General features: G+C 40.7%; 1 protein-coding gene and 1 pseudogene across 3 annotated transcripts in view; both read left to right on the plus strand.

The window, feature by feature from the left end:
• Positions 1–21,677, plus strand: part of MEGF10 (multiple EGF like domains 10) — a 358,960-nt gene that overhangs the window by 267,329 nt on the left and 69,954 nt on the right. For all 3 annotated transcript variants that reach the window (XM_064595846.1, XM_064595847.1, XM_045892029.3), the window contains one exon: positions 6,110–6,202. In XM_064595846.1, the coding sequence (XP_064451916.1) occupies positions 6,110–6,202 (93 nt within the window). The remainder of the gene's footprint in view (positions 1–6,109; positions 6,203–21,677) is intronic.
• Positions 18,076–18,203, plus strand: LOC123836221 (U4 spliceosomal RNA; annotated as a pseudogene).

The raw sequence follows: 21,677 nt of genomic DNA on the forward strand, positions 1-21,677 counted from the left end.
TGCTCTTATTTTTATTTTTTTTTAATTGAAGAACTGACTCACCTGAAAGATCTCCTGAAAGGGCAGTTTTAGTTAGGAATCATGTTTGGCTGCAATAAATAGATACTTGAAAAACAGAAACATGTACAGGGGTTTATTGTCATTATGTAACGAGAAGTCTGGAAGTGGTTGATTCATGGCATGCATTCATCCATATAAGGAATCCAGAGCAAAGGGTTCCATGATTCTCTGGGCCCTTCTTCAAGGTCATGATAGTATTTGCAGATTCAACCATTTTGTCCACACACCAGGCATCAGAATGGAGAAAGAGAAGGGGAATGACTCTAATTAAGTCTGTCCCCTATACGGTCTTCCACCTGGATGCTTCAATCCAGAAAGACGGCTGGGAAATGTAGTTAATTACTGGTCACATTATTGTCCCTGGTGAAGGTGGGATGGAAGGAAGAATAGACATTAGGTATACAACTCGAGATGTTTGCTGAAGACGTTACTAGTAGGCACTCTTTGTACTTGTCCTTAAGAGCCATGAAAGCTCTATTAGGAATGTAGGGAAAAGGAATTTGAGATAAATGTTTTTTTAATTACGTTTATTAAATGCAGATTTCTAGGCTCGCCATGTTCTCTCACTTTCCATGACTGATCAGCCATCTCTGCAGGTCATCTATGGACCACTGGTGCTGGGGGGGCAAGAGCCCTGACCCCAAATGGTGGGTTTTGCAACTTTGGGAATGGGATGGAAGGAGAAAGGAGTATGAAACTCAGTGTTGGCCACTCTTTCCTGCAACTGTATTACAAACGTGTCCACTTCCTCTGTTCAGATGTTCTTTTCATGAGAACCTCCTTGATCTCACTTCAGTTGCAATTAACTGCTCTTTCCTGCAGCCCTCGCAGTATTTTTTGACAGCTTTATTGAGATATAATTCTCATACCTTACAATTCATCCTTTGAAAGTATACAATTTAGTGGTTCTTAGTATATTCACAGAGTTGTGCAACCATCACACAATCAACTTTCGAACATTTTCATCCCCTCAGAAAAACCCTATAACCATGAACCACATCCACACCAAGTCCCTCCGAGTCCTAGACAACTAATGCACTGTCTGTCTTTATAGATTTACCTTTGGGACATTTCATGGGAATGGAATTGTTGAATATGCTCTCACAGTATTTTGTTCATACCCCTGCATTCTGCTCTGGGTCTGTTGAGTTTGAGGAGCTTGTATTTGACTTTCTGTGAAGAGGGAGAGTTCCTGGTCTGCTGTCTCTGTATCCACAGTAGTCCCTAAAAATGTGCCTGCTAACGTCAGTGAACATTAAATTGAAGGGAAGAGAACTCCCTTCCCCTTTCTAAACAAACACAGTGGGGTAGGCTGCAATGTAATATAGATGTAGGAAAACAAGATTATTCCTGTCTGCACCTGAACACTGTAACAGCAATTAGAGTTTTGTAATGACTATATAGTTGGCCTCAAACAAAAATATGGCGTGGATACAGTTTATCTTACAAGTCAACCCTCTGCTTTCTCTCTCTTCCTCATTTGAAGCTTCTAACTTATGACTCCTAGCCATCTAGTTCACCTGCCCTAGTATGGGACCCAGCATCACCTCTACCATCCCTTTCACACTGTCCCACACCTCTCTTAAAACCCATCATAAGTTTTGGTCTACTGCGAGTCAGGTACTAGAGTTTAATCCTACTTTTGCCTCTAACACCAGCTACGAATGTTGGGAAAACCATTCCATGTACCTACCCTCGGATTCCTTGTCTGAAAAAAATGTGGCAATTATGTTCAGTAAAGGCAACTTTAACTCTAAAAATAGATGTTCCTCTATAGCAACTCAGCGTAAAGAGTGCAAGCAAGATTTGTGATCTATGCTATTCATTTATAATATCAGAATAAAAGGAATTTCTGAGGAAAGATGGGTTAGCTGGAAGGTTTGTATTTCTTCTGGATAGTTATTTTCAAGAGATACTTGGATCATGGAAACATTTTTCAAATTAAATGAATTGATTATAGTATGTCCATTAGAACAACAATAAGTACTGTATTAGGAGATATAATTGGTTTATAAAGGAATCTTTAGTCTGCCCACTCTTTTTTTTTTTTTTTTGCCATACCCTAGGTGTAAATCCAAAGTGAAATGTATGTGGCAGAAGAGAAAACTATTGAGTATAGTTAGTGGCTCTTGGTATTAAAGCCAAGTATTTACAAGTGAAGGGAATGAGGTCCATGGCACTGGTAAATGGGATTTAAATGAATTTAGGAACTAAGGCTGAAATAGGAGCCTAATTAGAGAAGATCCTAGGGTCATCATGTCAGTCTTCACCTGTCCGTCGGGCAGACAGACTGTCCACAGCTTTCACTTCAAAGATGTGGCATGTTCTTCTCATCAGTATCTCTTGCCTGCTAGTTCTTGAGGGGGAAGATGCCTTGGCTGCCCCTCACAAGTCATGAGTCTGTACCCGTGCATTTAGTGGGGTGCAGGGTTATATCAGGTCTCTAAAAAAGACAACTAAAAACTCAGACTATGAAATGTGATGATTTTCTTAAAGGGAGGTGTGAAAAATAAATCATATTGAATAGATATTTTCCTGATTGTAATTGCCCTTCTAAAAATAAGAAGAAAGGACCTGAATAGGGAATAAAATGACTGTTTTCCATTGTTGTGAGAGCCACACTTATGATGGGTCTTTTGTACCTATTCTTTTTTTTTTTTTTTTGTACCTATTCTTGAAATCTAAGTGATTAAACATTGGTTAAGAGGGACCTCTGTTCCTTTTCTCTTTCTAGTTCACTTTGGGATTTTCTACAGGACAAATCGATGTCTTTATCTTACTTTGGTTTCTCACGTGGAGTTTGTTAGTTATGGAAGCTGGGTCTCCAGAGTAGGTGGCATCTGAAGCTAAATGAGGAAAGATGAGACTAGGGTAGGGATCGAGCTCCACTGATGTCCTCGGGGGAGGGTCTGTGCTTGTCCGTACATATGCCATAGTGAGCGTTCCTGCCATTTGGCAAATTGGGACGTTTGAGGACATAGAGTTTTATAGCTTACTCTCTTTTCATCTGATGTCTCCCTTTGCTCCTGCTGGGCTAGCTGTTACTGGGTGAAGTCTCTTGCTAGATGTGGGGGTCCAACCTGGTGGGTTAAGGAAGGACATGGAACGCACACGGCACTGTGTGACAGAGTCTAATGTTGTGGGAAGATCCTGCACTGTGGCTATAGAATTTGTGTTCTTTCCATTTGGAATCTATGCCCAACAATATTTCCCATTACTCAGTTAATTATTTGACTTGAGGCTTCAATGCTCAGAGGTGATTCCATTGGCTTTAGTTTTAATTAAGAAAAAAAAATCATTAGGAATGCAGAGTCCCCCTTCCAGTTTCTCATTAATTTACAGATCAATTTGTTTGCTGCTAACTATCTACTGACAGTTTGCTCCAGACTTTGGCCAAATGTTAGTTCAAGGCTTCTATAAAATAATCTGGATTTTTCAATTACCATCGCAGGACTTTTGTTTTATCTATTCCAACTGACTGGACTTCTTGGTATTCATTTCATAAAACACCAAGTTTGTCCCATCAGGAATCAAACATGAGAGCATTCGTATGATTACTCAGCGATCTCAAAACTTTGGAATTTGAGGCGATGGGTGACACTTCTTTTCTTCAACCGCCATGACCGATTTCTGCATTTTCTTTTAAATGCACAGTACCAGACAATGCTTCTTTCATAGTAGAGGCGACTAGTATTGGATCTTTAAAACTCGAGATTCGCAAATGGAGTTTTAAATAGTTTTAGTATCTTGAATGAGGAGAAATGGGTAAATGTGGGTCTGAAGACTGATGTTTGCAATTATGTTGCAAACAGAGATGTCAAGTGAGACAAAGCGCTTTCACATTTACATATTACGGTGGGCGTCGGTGTTGCCAGTAAGGTGGGAGTGTCCTGGGGTGTGCATGCTGCCATAGCGCCCAGTGTGATCCAGAATATGCCCCCGGCACGGTTAGACCTGAGCTTTTCGTGGCATTTAATGGACCCTTCCATACTCCAGTTATGGTAGTTTGCTGGCTTGTATGTGCACAGCTACACTTCAAAGAACAGTACGGAGCTATGACCTTCCAAATGAACGGCACATCTACAATATCAAACATGGGCATGGAAATGGGAAGAGAGAGTGGACCCTGAGGTTGGCATCTATTGACTTAACCTGGCCGCATGTGTCAGCCTTTGTCGAGCCGGTGTGTTCATATGTTACAAGCTGATCTTACTTTTACTTACAATCTAATATATGATTGTCTGAATCCAGTATTGGGGAGTTGTAAGCATCTCCTTGAAATGCTAGTGTCAATATCTCTACTCTGGCCCGAGGCCCCAAGTTCACTTGGCCTGGCATCCGTCCCCAATGGCCTGAGGGCTAAATAATTATCCTGGTGAAGGAAGTGAGCCTTTAGTTCCTTAAGTTTATGGTCGCTTTATTCCCTTGTGATATCCTCTACCTGCTTGTTGTAATAATTCTGTATATTTCATTAGAGTATTCCCAGTTAATTCTCAGAATAAAGTCCTAACACCTTAGTTTGGTTTTCAAAGTCTGTATCTTTCCAAAGCTTTTGCTCCCAACGTTGCACCCAAGCAGATCTTCTCATTTCCATTTGACTTCTTTCTACCCCTTCTTTTTGCTTTCTTTTCATCTAAAATGCCTTCTATTATCTCTGCATGTCTGAATTTTTTTGATAAATACCTTAGAAGTGGTTATTGGTTTGGGTCCAGAAAATATATAATATATAATTATACACACACACACACATATATATACACATGTAAATATATATACTATACATGTATATATATCATGGTATGTACACTATATATACAGTATATATACACAATATAAATTATAATCATACAACACTGCTTAAATCACCTAAAATAATATTTAATGACATGGAAAGATTTTCACCATTATATTGAGTGGAAAGGAAAATTGAAAAATATTATGATCCTTTTTTTTTCCCCCCCTTGAGGAGAGAAAAATATAGGGAAATTTTCCTGAAAGGATCTGCATAAACAGAAATGTTATGAGTTGATGGAATCAGAGATAGGTTTATTTTGCTTTTTGGTATTTCACATTTAGACAGTAAATCTGTTTTACTATTGTAATAAGGTATGCATTAATAAAACTTATCTGTAAAGCATAGGATACCTTATCCCATCCTTACATAAAATTTTAGAATATCTGAACCCCCAACTATGCCATGTGGTTCTCACAATTACTCATATTTCAAGGTACTTTAAAGAATGTTTAATCAAAGTGAGTGGTGCTAACGTTGAAGGCAATGTTAACATTTAGCACAGTATATATTTGATGTTCCTTTCTATGGGGCCATGGACCTTTGCTTTAGAAACCCTCAGACGACCCATCCACTCATGTTTGCAATGATAACCCTGACTTCCCCGGGGTGGGTCACACCTGAGGTATTCACTAATGAAAGAGAAATCAGAATTGACTACTTCCTAAAGACCTGGGTGACAGTTTTGAATACTTTTGTCAATAGAAAAAGAGTGCCTGTTTCTGCTGTGTCATAGTTGTGAATGACATGTGCCCAAAGAAATTTGACTTTTGTTTCCAGTGAAGGTATCATGTGAGGGCAATACCCCTCCGTCTACTCTGCCATTTCAGAGTCCTCATATCTTGCTTTGGGTTTGGTTTGGTCCCTGTATCCACATATGCTCCTCCTGAAACAAAAAGTTCAAGTAGTCATTGACAATTGACTCTTGGATAGTCATTGATCTTTTTTTTTTTTTTTTTTTAATGTGGGCTGGGCAGTTTTCCTTGAAACTTCTTTCCTAATTTGGCATGAAGTAGAATTAAATAGTAGAAATGAAGGAATTTATTTGGAGATCTCAAAATAAGAAGGGGAATTGTTTGGTCACACAGCAGACCACGAGAGGGCCAAGGAATGGACTGAAGGAAATTATCAAGCATGCATGTTGTTTTTAAGTGATACTTGACACTGGGATGTGAAACAGCTGTGTTGTTGGTTTGTTGTTTGTTTTTTTTTTTCTTGTGCCAACTTTCCTTATTTGATTGATTTTCTCTCTGACAGCCCACTGTGCTGATAAATGTGTCCACGGTCGCTGCATTGCTCCAAACACCTGTCAGTGTGAGCCTGGCTGGGGTGGGATCAACTGCTCCAGTGGTAAGTTTCCACCTGCTCTTGTCTGTCTCGGCGCGTTTTTGCTGTATGGGCTCCCTTGTCTGCAGATTATCCTGAACCCCTGGTTTCCCTCTTGTTCCCTATGCAGAATATGGTATGGATTCTGAGTCCAGCTCAGGAATACAGTTTCTTTTAAATCAGTATATGTGTTATATACAGAACTGTTGTTAATTGAGGATAAAGAAAAGGACTTGGAAAGAAGGAGATTTCAATAATCTGATGCGGATACATCTGTAAATATGAATATGATTTCCAGAGTAGGGTCCAGAATTGAGGTTCCTTAGTTCAGTAAAGCAGTTTTCTGGTTACATAACTATTCTATCCTAACTGCTGTGTTTACAGGTTCATTTATCTCGCATTCTTCCTTGGTGATTAAAATGTATCACCTGTTGGCTTTAAGTCAGAAGTAAAATTGATATTTTCAATGCTTAATATATTTATTTACCTCTGAATTCTGAGATGCAAGTAATGAGTACTCATTCAGAAAACATGGAGGAGAAATATTGGTAATAACTGAAAATTTATGAACATTTTGGTATTAAATCAAATTGTAATATGGTATATAATTTGTCTCCATTATGTTAGAATTTATATAATTCTAACATATTTATACAGTTAGAATATATATATATAATCTAATTGTATTTATATAATTTATATAATTCTAACATAATGATATTTTGGACTGTAAGCAGCTTGCACTTAAAACCTCCTATTCTTTATTAAGAGGATTAAGCAGTGGAATGTCATGTAATACAGTTGCTTTTCTAAATTTCACAGTTAAAACTTTCAGTTTTCTGGCTAACTCGTTGCTGCATGTGTAATTGTGGATACTTCCTGTTTCTTTGTACTGCTTTTTTGCTTTGAAAAATGTGAGGGGGAGTCCAAGTGCAACTGAATTCTGATGCATGAAATTTTACATTGAGAGAAAGGAAATCATAGTTTTAAAAAATCAGCAGGATCTCATGACAACACAAATTCGTCCTCATTTCTACTGCACAATTTTCCGCAACTAGTCCAAAGGGATTTCAAGCCAACTAGATAAACTGGCTTTAAGAATTCTTTCTTGCTTATATTTGGAATTGGGGAGATTACTGTGTATCTTGTAAAAACTGCTTGTTTTAAGCTTGTGATCTCTTGGCTGTCCCTAAAACAGCATCTCCAGGGGTAGCCCTTGTGCTGTCTGTGCACAGAACATTCTGTGTGAAAGAGCCTTTTTATTGTGTCTTAAACAGGGAGTGTGTATGTGTGTGTGTGTGTGTTTCTGCCCCTGAAAAGCTTCCAATTCCAATGGATAACTGTCTTGCAGGGTTTTGTTTTGCTTCTGCTGGAGATCAGGAGGAGAGTGGGCATTTTGTTCACATGCCGCGGAGGCAAAATGTTTGGGATGTGGGATTTGGCTCACAGCCATTTTTCTGGCCCACTGACCTCAAATGCAATGTTGCTTTCATTAACTTTTCCAGCTTAAAAATCAGTTGTGCCTACACATTTTGAAGAAAAATAACATTATTCTATCAACTAGCAGGAATGAAAGGAGTGGATGTATTCTTCGTTTGAAAAGTGAGGTTTGTGCCTAATTCCAGGGCGAGTATGCTGTGGGATAGAATAGTTGCAGTCGTATTCAGAGTTAGTGTCCTAAGGAGCCCACAGCCCGCCTCCAGCTGAGAGATCAGACTGATGAGTGTTTGTGTGAAGAAAACAAAAGGCTACATGAGTTTCAGGCTCTCCAGAATTGATTCAGGCCTTCTAGAAAACAAACTGTTTCTTTATTTTGGAGTTTAGGGTTGCTAGAAAATAACTTGTTGCTTGCTTTTGGAGTTTACTGATTTTTTAATGAAGCCTCTAGAATTCTGAGGACACATATTCTTTCCATCCTAGAATATGATATTGATGCAATCTTCAGTCTCTTCTTTACAACTTCTGTTTTGGCTCTATAATGACCAAAAGCGTAAATAAACACTGGTAGATAGCTGAGGTCTTTAAAGATGCTCTGAGAAAAACATTTCTGACCCTTTGTTTAAACACCTGAGCAAATGCTGTTCTGAGCTGGAGCACTGGGTGTGGTTTACCTGGGCTTTGTCTGCAGCAGTTCCTCTAATTATCACTTGTTAGAAAGTGTGTCATTTAATTATTCTAAGCCAAGTAATTCTTGAAACAAAATGCAGGTTTGAGTAATCTACTAGGTAGCGCAGTTTAAATTAAGACCTCATTTTGGGGGCCTGGGTGGCTCAGTCCGTTAAGCATCTGACTCTTGATTTCGGCTCAGGTCATGATCTCAGGGTCTTGGGATCCAGCTAGGTATCAGACTCTACGCTCAGTGGGGAGTCTGCTTGAGATTGTCTCTCTCCCTCTCCCTCTGCCCCTTCCCCCCTCATGTGCACTCTCTCTCTCTCAAATACATAAATCTTTAAAAAAATAAATGACCTCATTTCCAAGGGTTCTATTTCCCTGTTCTCTCCCTCTCTGGTTATGGTTATGAATATATTGGATGATGTTTGTTAGGTCCATAGAATGACTGCCTTGATAATCAGACTAGGTGCTTGCATCAGTCAGGGTCCCATCAGGAGACAGAAACCACAATAAATTTTTTTAAGGCAAACCTTTTATTTTGGAACCATTTTAGATTTACAGAAGAGTTGCAAGGATAGCAGAGAGTTACCATGTACCTGCATCCAGTTTTTCCCTTGTTAACATCTTACCATTAGTTTGTCAAATTGAGAAACTGACATTAGTACATTACTATTAATTAAACCTCAGACTTTGGATTTCATTGTTTTTTCCATTAATGTCCTTTATCTGTTCCAGGATCCAATCCAGGGCACCATATTGCATTTCATTCTCATGTCTGCCCAGTCTCCCATGGTTTATGACAATTGCCATCTTTGGCTTTTCCTAACCTTGACAATCTTGAGGAGTGCTGGCCAAGTATCCTGTGGACTGTCCCCTGGTCTATGTTTATCTAGTGTTTTTTCTCATGATTAGGCTAGGGTTATGTGTTTTGAAAAGAATACCCCAGAGCTGAAATACCCTGCTCATCACATCATATCAGGGGTATCATAAGGTTCATGTGACATCACTGATGATGTCATCACTTGGTTAAACTTCATCATTTGCTGATGCATAGTGTACACCATGTTTCTCCACATAAAGTTAATATTTTCCCTTTTCCTAGTCTTTGGAAGCGAGTCTAAGTCTAGGCTACCCTCAAGGGTGAAGGGCAGGAATTACATTCATGTCTTTGAGGGGGAGTCCCTATATATGTTCTTTAGAATTCTTCTGTCAGGAAGATTTGTCTTTCTCCCACTTATTCAAGCTTTATGTCAATATGGACTCTAGATATTTATATGGAATTTTGGTTTATAAGCCAATATTATGTGATTTTGTTTTTCAAATTGTTCCTGCTTTGGAGATTGGGAGCTATTTCAGGTCACTCTTGTGTCCTTTTGACGTGCCCCTATCCTTTTTCTGTCTGTTTGGTTTTTGTTTGTTTGTTTTGTTTGTTGAGCACTTCCTTCCTTACTGGTACTATAGAATACTCCAAGGCCATGTTGTATTTTTCTGCCTCAGCCCTCGACTGCTATTGGAATATGGCATTTGGAAAGGAGAATCTTGCCAGGTATGCTCATTGCTCCTAGGACACAGAGTAACTTGGACAAGGAAAGTTGATGAACTGTTATTAACTGTACCGGGGGATTGGAGTAATGAAGACTTGGTTAGTAGAATTCATAGCACTTGGAAGAAGAGAGGAAGAGCAGATTTAAGGAGCAGGCTACTTCCAGGGCTGAGATAGGATGCCCAAAAGGAACCCCCACTAGGGCTGTGATCCAGACTTCATTAGAGAAGGCACACCACATCTCACTGAACGGCGAGAGGCTGCATAGTGCTACTCTAGCAGAACTTGATGGACATCTGCCCTCTGGAACTTGCTAGAAATCTGCCCTATAGGGTGCTTGGGCAATCTCTTCATGGAGAAGCGTCTGATTAGAAGTACTGTGCTACAGAAAAGCCCCAGAGGGTTGCCAGGGGAAGCTGCTGGCTGATGGGTGGCTGCTGGGTACTACTGTTCTGCTTTCCTGGTGCTGAGAAGCTTTCCATGCTACAGGAGCCTGGAGCTGCGATGGAGAAGCTGGTTCTGTTGCAGGAACTGGGCACCATGCAAGATGGAGGTGCTCCGCAGCCGGATGCTGGAGAGGCCCCTCCCTCTGTGCTTGCAGGGCAGGAAGCTGAGGCTGGAGAAGCCACCTGCCCTGCGGCAGTCACTTGGGATGGCACTGGAACCACCATGGAAAACCTTGCTGCAACTTTGTTGTCTGTTGACCTTTATTTCTGGGCATGGAGTACTTCTTAGAAACCCACGGAGTCTCTTGGCTTTCAGACATAGTTCTCCTTTTTCCTGTTGTGTAGTAGCAGCCCAGTTTCTGCCTGATGATCAGGACCATTCACTCCAGCCAGAAGAGTAACTCCTTTTATTTACATTAAGAGCCTAAAATGAGCACATGGCAATAAATCGTTAACTGTCACACACAGCTATCTCTCTGTTTGTTTGGTTTTTTTCTTTCCTAATATACATGGGAGAAAAATGGACTAACAGGTCCCTTCACGTGTACAGGATTACGAAGACTTCCCTCGGAGATTTGATCTGACCGTTTGCCTTGTCCATGGAGGGACGGATTCCTGTGTTTGATATATAGTCAGTCTTCCTGGGTCTCAATGTATTCTCTGTATAAAAAAACCAGGTGTGTCAGAGGACTGTACAAAGTTTGTTCCCCTGGAGTGCAGTTATGATTTATTTCTCTAAACTCAGACATATTGCTTCTTTTTAAATTTGATTAAATGATTTTTTTAAAAACACACACTCATATTTTACTTTTATTGGCAGCCTAATGCATACCCTAGCCTATATGCCATCAATCTAGCCTACCTCCAACTCTCTCTTCCCTTCTCTTCCCTGCTCTCTCTCTTCCTCCCCCCATCAATCTCTCCATCCCTCCATCAATCCCCTATTCCTCTTCCTCCTTCAGGGGATGATAAACCACTCGTGGAAGGCAGGCGCTTTGTGTTATTAATCTCGTTAGCCTCCATTGTGGCTGGCATGTGGTTGGAGCGGAATAAATGCTTGTTCCATTTAATTAGATTGAATGAACTGTATGATTCTGTGAAGGTCATTCACATGTTCATGGTGTGAACTTTCAATGAGTGATTACTGGATGCCAGGAACTGTATTGGATGCTGGCGATAAGGAAACGCATAAGGAGCCGTGGCTGGCCTCACAGAGCTCACAGCTTGGAGACAGGTAGACAGAAGTACAAATGTCTCATCCTGAGGAAGAGAACAGTCTCGGCAGAAGAGGTGGTTGGAGAAAGCCAAAAATGGAGCTGGGCATGGGATGAGAATTGGATACAGCAGGAGGAGGAAAGAGTGGCCAACAGGATGCCAAGAGGTTTCTAGTATCGGGGCACTAGTGGGCAAAGGCAAGGAGAACTCGAGGGGGTTCATATCTGATGACCTTTCTTCTCTTGGTAAACTGGGAGCAGAGACAGCATGCTGAGCCGAAGGGGGGCAGGAGTTGGGTCATGTTGATGACGACGATGACGGTAATAGTTCTGCTTAGATGAGCCCTTGGTATGTGCCTAACATCACTGTAAGGGTTTGACAGAGGTTACATTTAATACTCCCGGCACACAGTGAGATGGTTGTAAATCTTGATCCGATTTTATTGATGAGGAAAGAGAGGTGCAGAGCAATTACATGACTTGCCTGAGTTTCAACATCTACTGAATGGTGGAGACACACCCGCATCCCCTTCATGGCCAGTCGTTTTAACCACGAAGGTACGGTGCCTCCTGCAATAGGAAAGGAGGTTTGGTGAAAGTGGCCAGGGTCACGGTCCCGAGGGGGATAAGAGCAGGAGACAGGGGCTGAGAGCCCCAGACAAATGTTAGAATGACTATCCTGAGAGATATCAAGGGCATGCTCTCAGAGATGATGAATTTTAAATGGCACCAATTGGGATGGACTCATTTGTAGTTTATTTCCTCATTTGTACTATGAAGACTGTTGGGCAGATTATATTTGCAATCCCTTTCCACCCTGTGAGTCTATGTGTGGTTTACTCTAGTGGATACATATATGCAATCCCTGAGACCTTTCTTTGTGTTGGAAACCCTTTGAATCTTCTGTATGAGTAGCAGTAACACATTTGTTCTCTCAACCTATATAATCCTGTTTATGATTTTCTAAACATCTATAAAGAAATGTATTCCTCCTCTGGCTATAGGGCACTTGCAGAATGCAAGGGGGAGTCCTAAATCAACCAGAGCCAGCAAATAGCTTTCAATAACATGTCCTGCAGGCTTTTGACTTTAGTACCAAGTAGAGGCAAACATGGAAATTAATTTTGGTTTAAAAAACTCCAAACTGGGCCTTCTTTAGTCACCAGTAGCATTTCTGGTTAAATGTACTTGGAGGGAGTAAAAATATGCCTGGGAGGCAAGACAAGTTGAAACGTTTTCAGGTACAACATTAGGAACACTGATAACCTTTTATATAAAGCAGGCACGCTGTGCAGCACTGAGTAAATAATAAGACTTTGCCTGCGGGATATTCCAATCGGGGAATCCATTTGAAGGATATTACAAGCCAGAAATCATAAGACACAAAAAGCTGACTTATTCCCTGGCAAGGTCTGCTGTAAATCTCTATTGACTGGACACAATAGTCGGATCGATGGTGTCTGGCAAGAGAAGACACTCAGAACCCAGTCCTCACAGCGAGTCATTAACATACCCATCGCGCTGTCAGAATTACTTGAGAAATCAGGTTGATGAAGCAGCAAGAATAAGAGTAAAATCATTCGGGGTCCCTGGCGTGGGGGTGGGCAGGGCATTGATGATAGGTGGGAAGGACTGAGCTGGGGATGGTTCATCACACCTGCCTGAAGGCAATTTCACTGATGGACTGCCCAAATATTTTGATAGAGGTCGCAAACACAAGCTGCTGATGTTGCCTTTCTGAAGGAGTCTGAAATCCGGGCTGTGCTTGGTTTCTCTCTGGAGGGCCAGGGAACCTTCTCCACCGGCTTCCTCCAAAAGCCAGGCTGGACCTGAATTGCAAGGGTCCTGGCTGCAATCCTTTCTGTGCTCTTCTTGGGTCTCATTGGGTCTCATTGTCCTCCTGCTTCAATAAGGATAAGAGTATCTAACTTCATATGCTCACGAGGATCATGAGGTGCTCAGCATCGTGCCTGGCTCAGTAAATGGTCCTTCCTTGCAGTTCCTTGTGTGACAAACGGCTTCCCCCAGACTTCTTCAAATCAGTGTGGTGTTTGGACCGGACAGTGGATGGGAAGGCTCCTTGTGGACATCTTGTTTAGTCCTGGGGGCCACCCCCTTCTTTAGCAGAAGCCTCCCTCTGTCCACAGTTGCTTGGCAGGAGGCTCCCCAGACAGAGCCCTGTTGTAGTTTTCTGCATTATTCCCAACCCCCGACCCTGGATGTCCTTCCCAGATGGATTCATGTCTGGTTTATGTTGCTTCTGGCACAGCGAGAGCACTGTCGACGTCTCAGTTCCTCGCGCCTGTCAGTTCTCGGGCAGGGGCTGCAAACACCAGGCTGGGCTGTCACGTCATTAACTCTGTTCCACATCATTTATTCATTTGCCTGCTTTTCCTTTTTCTTTTGTCACTGCGTGTAATATCCGCCTGCATCTATTTATCAGAAAATCTTGGTTCAACCTCAAAATAGAACAAAATCTAAGCTTTTTTCATCATCTCTGCTGCTCCCTCTCCAAGCCCCATCACAACTCACTTTTAGTCGGTGATCACAAGAGTCTCCTTGCTGCTACATCTCACTGGACCCCACTGGGATCCGTTCTCTGCAGTGAGACCAGAGGGACCTTCAAAAACTGTAAATACTGCTCCCTTTTCTGAACCCCCCGGTATTTCCCATGATAGAATAATCGCCAAAGCCCTTTTTGACTTGTCCTGACCTATCTCCCTGATCCCTGTCATCCCACTCCTGTTCTGGGTATCACACTGCCCAACTTCCACCTTCCTCTCATGGGACATGTTGGTTTCATTTCCGTCTTTGCACTTTATCTTTCTGCAGCCTGGAATACTCTTCTCCCTAGATCTTGGCATGGCTGGCTTCTCTAGGTCACTGAAGTCTCAGCTTAACCACCACCACCATGAGAGGTTCTTGCTCTAAGCTTTATATATAGAGTATTCTCCATTATTCTGGATTGCATTTCTTTTTTAAGTTCTTTTTGGCACTATATGAAAATATTTTGGTTTTTTTCTTTTGCTTTTGCTCTGTCTTTCCTTCTAGGATGTAGGCCCCATAAAATTTTGTCTGTGCTTTTTTTTTTTTTTTTCCACTGCTATCTAGCTGATTTATTCACTTAAAGTCCAGCGTGGTGCTGGGCACACCATAATGCTCAATACATATTTGTGGAAGGAAAGAATGAAGACATCAATGTTTCAGGAACAGTTGTGGATATAAAAATGAGACATGAGAGATGAATAAGACTCTGCCTCTTTGTTCAAGGAGCTTTCAGTTGAACAGAGGGGTTGGAAGTATGTGCACAAACATAGAAGGAAAGTATCCAGAGAAGTTGAGGAAGTAGTCATAGATTTTCTAGAGAAAGGGTATGCCCTAAAGTCTTTCCTTCAGTGGCCTTGAGGTAGCTCAGTCTCATGTGGCTCCTCGATTGACCTTAGCTATGTGTACTGGGGGCCTGTTCTTCCTCCGTGACTTAGCCAAGATTCTTCATCCATAAATGGGCAGCTGCAATGAAATTGTTAGAAGTCAGGTGAGCTATGTTAGATAGGGTTTTCCATGAACAATGAGGAAATGTGGATGTGGGAGCTCCTTACCCTCAAGAGAGGGAAAGGTATTGTAATAAAATTCAAGGTTACTGTAGAAGGATGAAGCTTCTGACATGGTGGCCCCAAGACTAAGAAAGGTGTTTGAAAGTCAACCCTCATTTGAATGGGGAATGCTTAATGGTTCTGCCATCTGAACTTCTACATATTCCTTCTCAAGGTGGAAATTTTATATGACAATGTAGAACTTAGCTGTTAAATTAGTATCAAAGTGGAGTATGAGCAGTAAGAAATTAGGCAAAGAAATTCAGACTATGAATTATTCCAAATCATATAGCAACCATTTTCTGACAGCAAAAATGTATTTCCTGGCTGTTCTGCTTAGAGTGAAATAATGATATGTATTAGGTGGTCCTGGAGGCTCATTTGTTATGTGACCTGTAAAATACCTGATTTTAGTAGAGCTACAGACATTTCATCATATGTTGTTAATTGGATGAAATTAAGTGGGATGGTATATTATACAGTCCAGTATCTTTCATGGTTATATCTGATTTCTTATGTTTGTGAATGTATCAGAGAATTTTTTAAAACACTTGAAAGTTTCTTCAGGGCACACAAGAAAAAGGGCTAATCACTGTTTTTCCTTCTTCGGTCAAAATATCTTTTAATTTGTTAACAACCTCAGCGATTTTTTTTAAGATTTTTATTTATTTATTGAGAGAGAAAGAATGATAGAGAGAGAGCATGAGAGGGTGGAGGGTCACAGGGAGAAGCAGACTCCCTGCTGAGCAGGGAGCCCGATGCAGGACTCGATCCTGGGACTCCAGGATCATGACCTGAGCCGAAGGCAGTCGCTTAACCGACTGAGCCACCCAGGCGCCCCAGAGATTTTTATTATTATTTTTTTCTTCTTTCAAAGATTTTATTTATTTGAGAGAGAGAGAGTAGGAGCAGGGGGGCGCAGAGGGAGAAGCAGGCTCCCCACTGAGCAGAGAGCCTGACGTGGGGCTCATTCCCAGGACCCTGGGATCCTGACATCAGCTGAAGTCAGACGCTTAACCAACTGAGCCACCCAGGTATCTGAAAAACCTCAGTGATTTTTAAAATTTCAAACCCCTATTTGTACCTGTATACTGGAGCAAATTAATCATGTTTGCCATGTATAAAACTAAAAAAGTGTAGAAAGTAATAAAATGATAAAGACTATTTCAATAGAGTGAGGTTGCAAGAGCCTAGCTCTTGGACCATAAATGAGGGGATCATCTTAAAATTCCATGAAAACCTAATGTTTCAACTCACTACTGTTACAAAGAACTAGTGGAAGTAACTGCCAAAGTTTAAATTTTAATGGAACTGATTTGAACTGGATGTTGGTATATAACTGTGAAGTTTTGTTCATTAAAGAAAAGCAGCCACTTAAAAAAAAAAAACCTTGTGTTATAAAATTAATATTATGTAAATCAGATTTATCCATGTTATAAATCAGTGCTTAAAATAAGTAGATCACATCAAAGTTAAAAACTTCAAGACAGAAGATATCGTAAGTCAAGTTAAAAGAGAAACAAGAATGGGAAAAGATTTTTGCAATATATAAAACAAGTGATTAGTATATAGAATTCGTAAAGAATTTCCATAAATCAATAAGAAAAAAAACCCCTCAACTTTAGAATAGGCAAAGGATGCAGTAAAATAATTTAGAGGTTAGGAAACCTGATTGACTGATAAGCATATGAGAATATACTTCTCTTTGTAATAATCAGTGACATGCATACTGAATGAACAAGATGTCATTTTTTGCCATCACACTGGCAAAAGTGAAGAACTCTGACAATCCCACGTATTGGCAAGGATGTGAAAGGAAGGTTCCATACACTGCTCTCATGAGGGTAAATTGGCAGAGTAACGTCAGAGAGCAATTTGCCTGTCTCTAGAGTAAAATTTTAATTTGCATACACCATGTGATCCAGTAATTTTTCTTCTACTTCTTTATAATTTGTCCATATACCTTGCAGAAACCTTTGCTTTCAGGTACTGGGGGATATATTCTTTGCATCTTTGTACAAGTGGAAATTTGGCAACAACTGAAAGTGGCCATGAATAAGGGAAAAGAGAAATTTATTAGAGACTGTTAATAGAGGAATGCCGTGTAGCCATTCATGCCTCTAAATTGATACACAGTATTCCACTATATTAGCAGATGTAGCAATAGTAATAGATCTCAATATCATAATATTGGGCGGAAAAACAAGATGCACAGTGACAGACACATTTTATGTTAAACTAATGAATACGTAAAATGATACAATGTATTATTTCTGGATACACACTGGCTAGAAGGATGCACATTAAAATCATGATGGTGGTTACCTCTGAGGAAGGAGTAAGGGAAAGAGCTGGGAGCCAGGCACAAGAAGACACAGGGGACTTATCTGGCAGGTTTTATTTCTTGCATCAAATGATGAACCAATGGTGATGCAGTGTTTACAACAGTTAATTCTAAGTTGTGTGTACATGGGCCTTCGTTATGGTATTACTTGTAGTCTCCTATAGTTAAAAAAAACTTTTTTTCAGGAAACCTGTATTCAATTTTTCAGACCATCCAAGTAGCATGGAGGGCTTGGGGGCCTAGTTTCTTTACTGTGGGATTTTAAGCAAACATTTAAGGCTTCCTCCCTTTGGCCCCCCACATCCAGAATGAAGATAATTAGTTGCACAGTGGTGGTCCCGAGTACTTAGCCTGCGATGCTCAGCTGAAGCCACACTTCGCCTTCTCCCCGTCCCTTCTCTCCTCTGCCCAAAGGTGTAGCGCACTTAACAGAGACCCTCTGTGTCCCTCGAGCATCCTGTGTACTGCAACGCTTAGCACGGTGCTTTGTGATGCGTCTCACCGTGGACCAGTCTCTCCTGGGAGAGAAAGAAATCTGGCTGTAGATCATGTGAGGCAGGAGCAAGTAAGTAGTATATGCTCAACAAACTGAACTTAGTAACCATAGAATGCTAAATACATTCTTAATGAAAATTTACATGAGCCAGCTTTGCGCAGTGGCAGTATCATAGCCAATGAGGTTTATCCGAGGCGCGATTATTGCTAATTGAAAATATACATGAGGGGTGCCTGGGTGGCTCAGTCGGTTAGGCGACTGCCTTCGGCTCAGGTCATGATCCTGGAGTCCTGGGATCAAGTCCCGCATGGGGCTCCCTGCTCGGCGGGGAGTCTGCTTCTCCCTCTGACCCTCCTCCCTCTCATGTGCTCTCTCTCATTCTCTCTCTCTCAAATAAATAAATAAAATCTTTAAAAAAAAAAAAGAAAATATACATGAGCCAAAGAACGAAAACATGACAAGACTTGATAAAGCAGGACACCCCGCAGTGGCTCCCGGTTCTTATTATTCTTTTGACGTCAGTGAATAAATGTAATCCCCCTAAATCCTTTACTTAATCTCAGCCTACAATGTATATCCTTGAGATTTTCCCGCCCTGTGAATAGGGTCATCAATAGGCTCTCATTGAGAGACATCAACATTTATATTTAGACACATTAAAGAATAAACATTTCACGCCCTTTTTTCTGCTTCATAATTTGAGATAAGCATACGCTGAGGTTCTAAAATGACATTTCATGCTTTGAAAATTCATTTAACAAACATTTTTTTTTTTTTTTAAAGAAGAATAAAGGTTTTCTCTTAGCCACTGAATAATATTACTATCAACAGTGCTGGGTGGTTGTCCACAGTGACTGTTGGCACTCTGTCAACTCTCCAGTGGGGTTTTTGACATGTGAAGGACATGAGGTTTTAGTGCTTTCAGAGGATCTGGAAAATACATTTTTATTGTTCTTCTTCATGGATGGAGAAGCTTTACAAAGTTGTTTTATTTTTAAAGCACTTGATGTTTTGAATGAGGATCTTTTCTTCTACATTAACAAAGGGAATGACACACCAATGCCTTGTTAGCCTGAAGCACAAGGAATGAAATCACAGGGAGATAAAAGACCCTGAGGGCACCAAAGCTTAGGAAGAAAGGGTGTATATTTCAAGAAGAGCCATGTTTTTCTATCCTTTGAGACTGTGGAAGATTATTTTGGTCCCTTCTGAAAGATACTCATTCTGTAGAGAGATTTTCCTGAAAGTGACTTACTTATGCTTTGTCTGTATATTAGAATATGAAGGGCTGAATTTCCATCCCTATTAATTTCTTTCGTGGTCCCAAATTTTCCTATGTTTAAAGCCAATGGTGAACATTACAGCAAAACGGCACAAAAAATCTATTTTCAAGTCAGTGTGGCTGACTGCTGTATCCTAACAGGTACTTGACATTTAAATGTTAAGGACGCTTAAAGAGTCTTAGTTACTTTGAACAGCAACCCTGGTGAGGGTAGTTATGTATTATAAGCTGACATCACTTTCCCTCTGATAAAGCTGAGTTCCAAGATTCAGTGCTATCCTGCTGTAAGTGTTTGGTAGAGATGTATCCGCAAGCTTCTGGAACCCCATGTAATTCTAGAGTTTGACTCCTCAGATGCTAGAGATATTAAACCAAGACCAACAAAACCAAAATAAAATGACAACCAAACATGGACTGCTCATTTCATCTAGGATTTCTTTGGACCTAACACAAGTACAACAGAATTGGTTCTCTGTAATTTAGAGCCAGTTGCTTTAGAAAAGCGTCTTAAAGTTCAAAGTGCATTTGAAGCTTGCTTCTGTTGTCTTAGTGGGCATAGATAAGCTGAAGTAAAATCAAATCTGTGGGGTGGGTGCCTACTAATATGGCAAGATTCCCCAGATTTTATTTATGACCACCTATTTCTTCATGCTAACGGGAGGATTACTAAGAAGTTCATGCGTTTTTTCCTAAATTCCTCCTTTTACATTTCTGGGCTCCATGCACAAGCCTACTCCTCTGGACACACTGATCATCTGCAAGCAGGGGAAATTTCTAAATCCAGTTCTTAGTTGGCAATTAAGAATAGGATGTGACATAACAACTGGGTTTCACTGTGGGCCTGAGCTTTTTCCAGTTGGCTTTATGGAAACGGTTGAAAGGGATGATACCAGAGCTTGTTTTTTTCTTTAGGGAGTTAGTGGGCAATTTGTTTTTGAAACTTACATTGTGAGAACCAAAGTGTCCTTTTTGTCATGAATGATTCATGCAAGACAAACAAATAATACAAACCAGCAACAGGCCTGTCATCTTGCTTTATGTACAGCTGAAGGATGTCTTTCTAGGGTGTTCTTTTTTCCTGGGGTGGGATGTTCTACTGTGCCAGAATAAAATTTCTGGTACACTTGATATGTGTTGTGTCACACATACGAACAAGTACTTTTTGTGTGATTAGTATGTTCAACCATTCCTATGTGGCAAAGAGAAGATTAAGTGTAACGAAGGTTGGGGACTTGCTCAAGGTTCTATGGCTATGAAGTGACAGGTCAGCTAGGGTCCAGGTCTGTCTGATGCTAAATGATTATACCCTTCCTTGAGCCAGCTAGTGATTGATGACTTTTGTAACAAGGTGAACTTGATGGTAAACGTTACTCCTTAATCTAAGGGAAAAATGACTTCATCCTTTCCTTTTTGTTGTTGTTGTTGGGGAATGTTTAGGTTGAGGCAATGTATTAATGTGCCCTTGTTCTTTCCTCCAGAGCATCTCTCAATTTGGCATTTCTGTTTATCTCTCATTGTGCTCCTTTTCTTATTCTTCCTCTACACAAAGGCACAAGATTTACTAAACTATCTGCCATTTGTTCATTTGTTCCGATGCCTTGTTTTTCTCAGCGTGTGTGTGTCTGTGGACCTGTGGAGACATTCCATATCAAAACCATTCTGATGACGCTGCTGTTAGCACTTTAAAGCCTGAGAAATACCACTTTTAGGCAAAAAAAATTTATTTTTCAAACACCTGTGATACTTTTGTCTTAGAATGTTCTCCTTTGAAAGTCAGGGAGCTGCAGTGAATGTAATTGAAGGGCATGAGTTGCTTGGGATGGTCTACCATTTTGGGGGGGCAGGGCAAGATCACAACTTTAGAGGCATTGACAGGTTTGGGTGATTCACTTGCATTTGCCACTTGAATGGTAAGTGACTTAGCAAATTATCAACTGAGTCCATTTTGCCCACGAAATGGTGGAATGATTATAGCTATCTCATTGAGTTCTGGTGATATTTGAAGAAAATCGTGTTTGCAACTTGATGTGTCTTACAACCCCTTCACTCTCTTCCCATCCTTTGAATGGGAAATTGGACTGAGGGTTTAAAGTGGGTCAGGAGAGGAGAGTGTTCCTAGAAGTGTTAAAGTGGTTGAACAGGTTTGTTTGCTTGGGAAAGTTAGTTATAGTGCTCTGCATTCATGATCATTTTCATTCATTCACCAAACAGACCTTGGACTCTGGCCATGTGCCACGTGGGTCTAGTGTTCAGTTCGGTGTGCTCCTAAAGCTAATGACATCATTGCTGTTTTCACAGTGAGTTTATTGGCTTTTTTGTTTGCATACAGTCATTATCAACTCATGGAAGCTCTTCAGATCTGACATCTTCATTTTATTTTCTCTTCAAGAAATGCCCTATGTCCTCATGACTGAGGTGATTTCCTATTTTCAGTGCCCCTAAATATTGAGTCATTGGCTGACCCCATAG

The sequence above is a fragment of the Mirounga angustirostris genome, unplaced genomic scaffold (genome assembly GCF_029215605.1).
Source record: "Mirounga angustirostris isolate CCGP_5_RB_7025 unplaced genomic scaffold, mMirAng1.0.hap1 SCAF_7, whole genome shotgun sequence".
In the NCBI taxonomy this organism is placed as follows: domain Eukaryota; kingdom Metazoa; phylum Chordata; class Mammalia; order Carnivora; family Phocidae; genus Mirounga; species Mirounga angustirostris.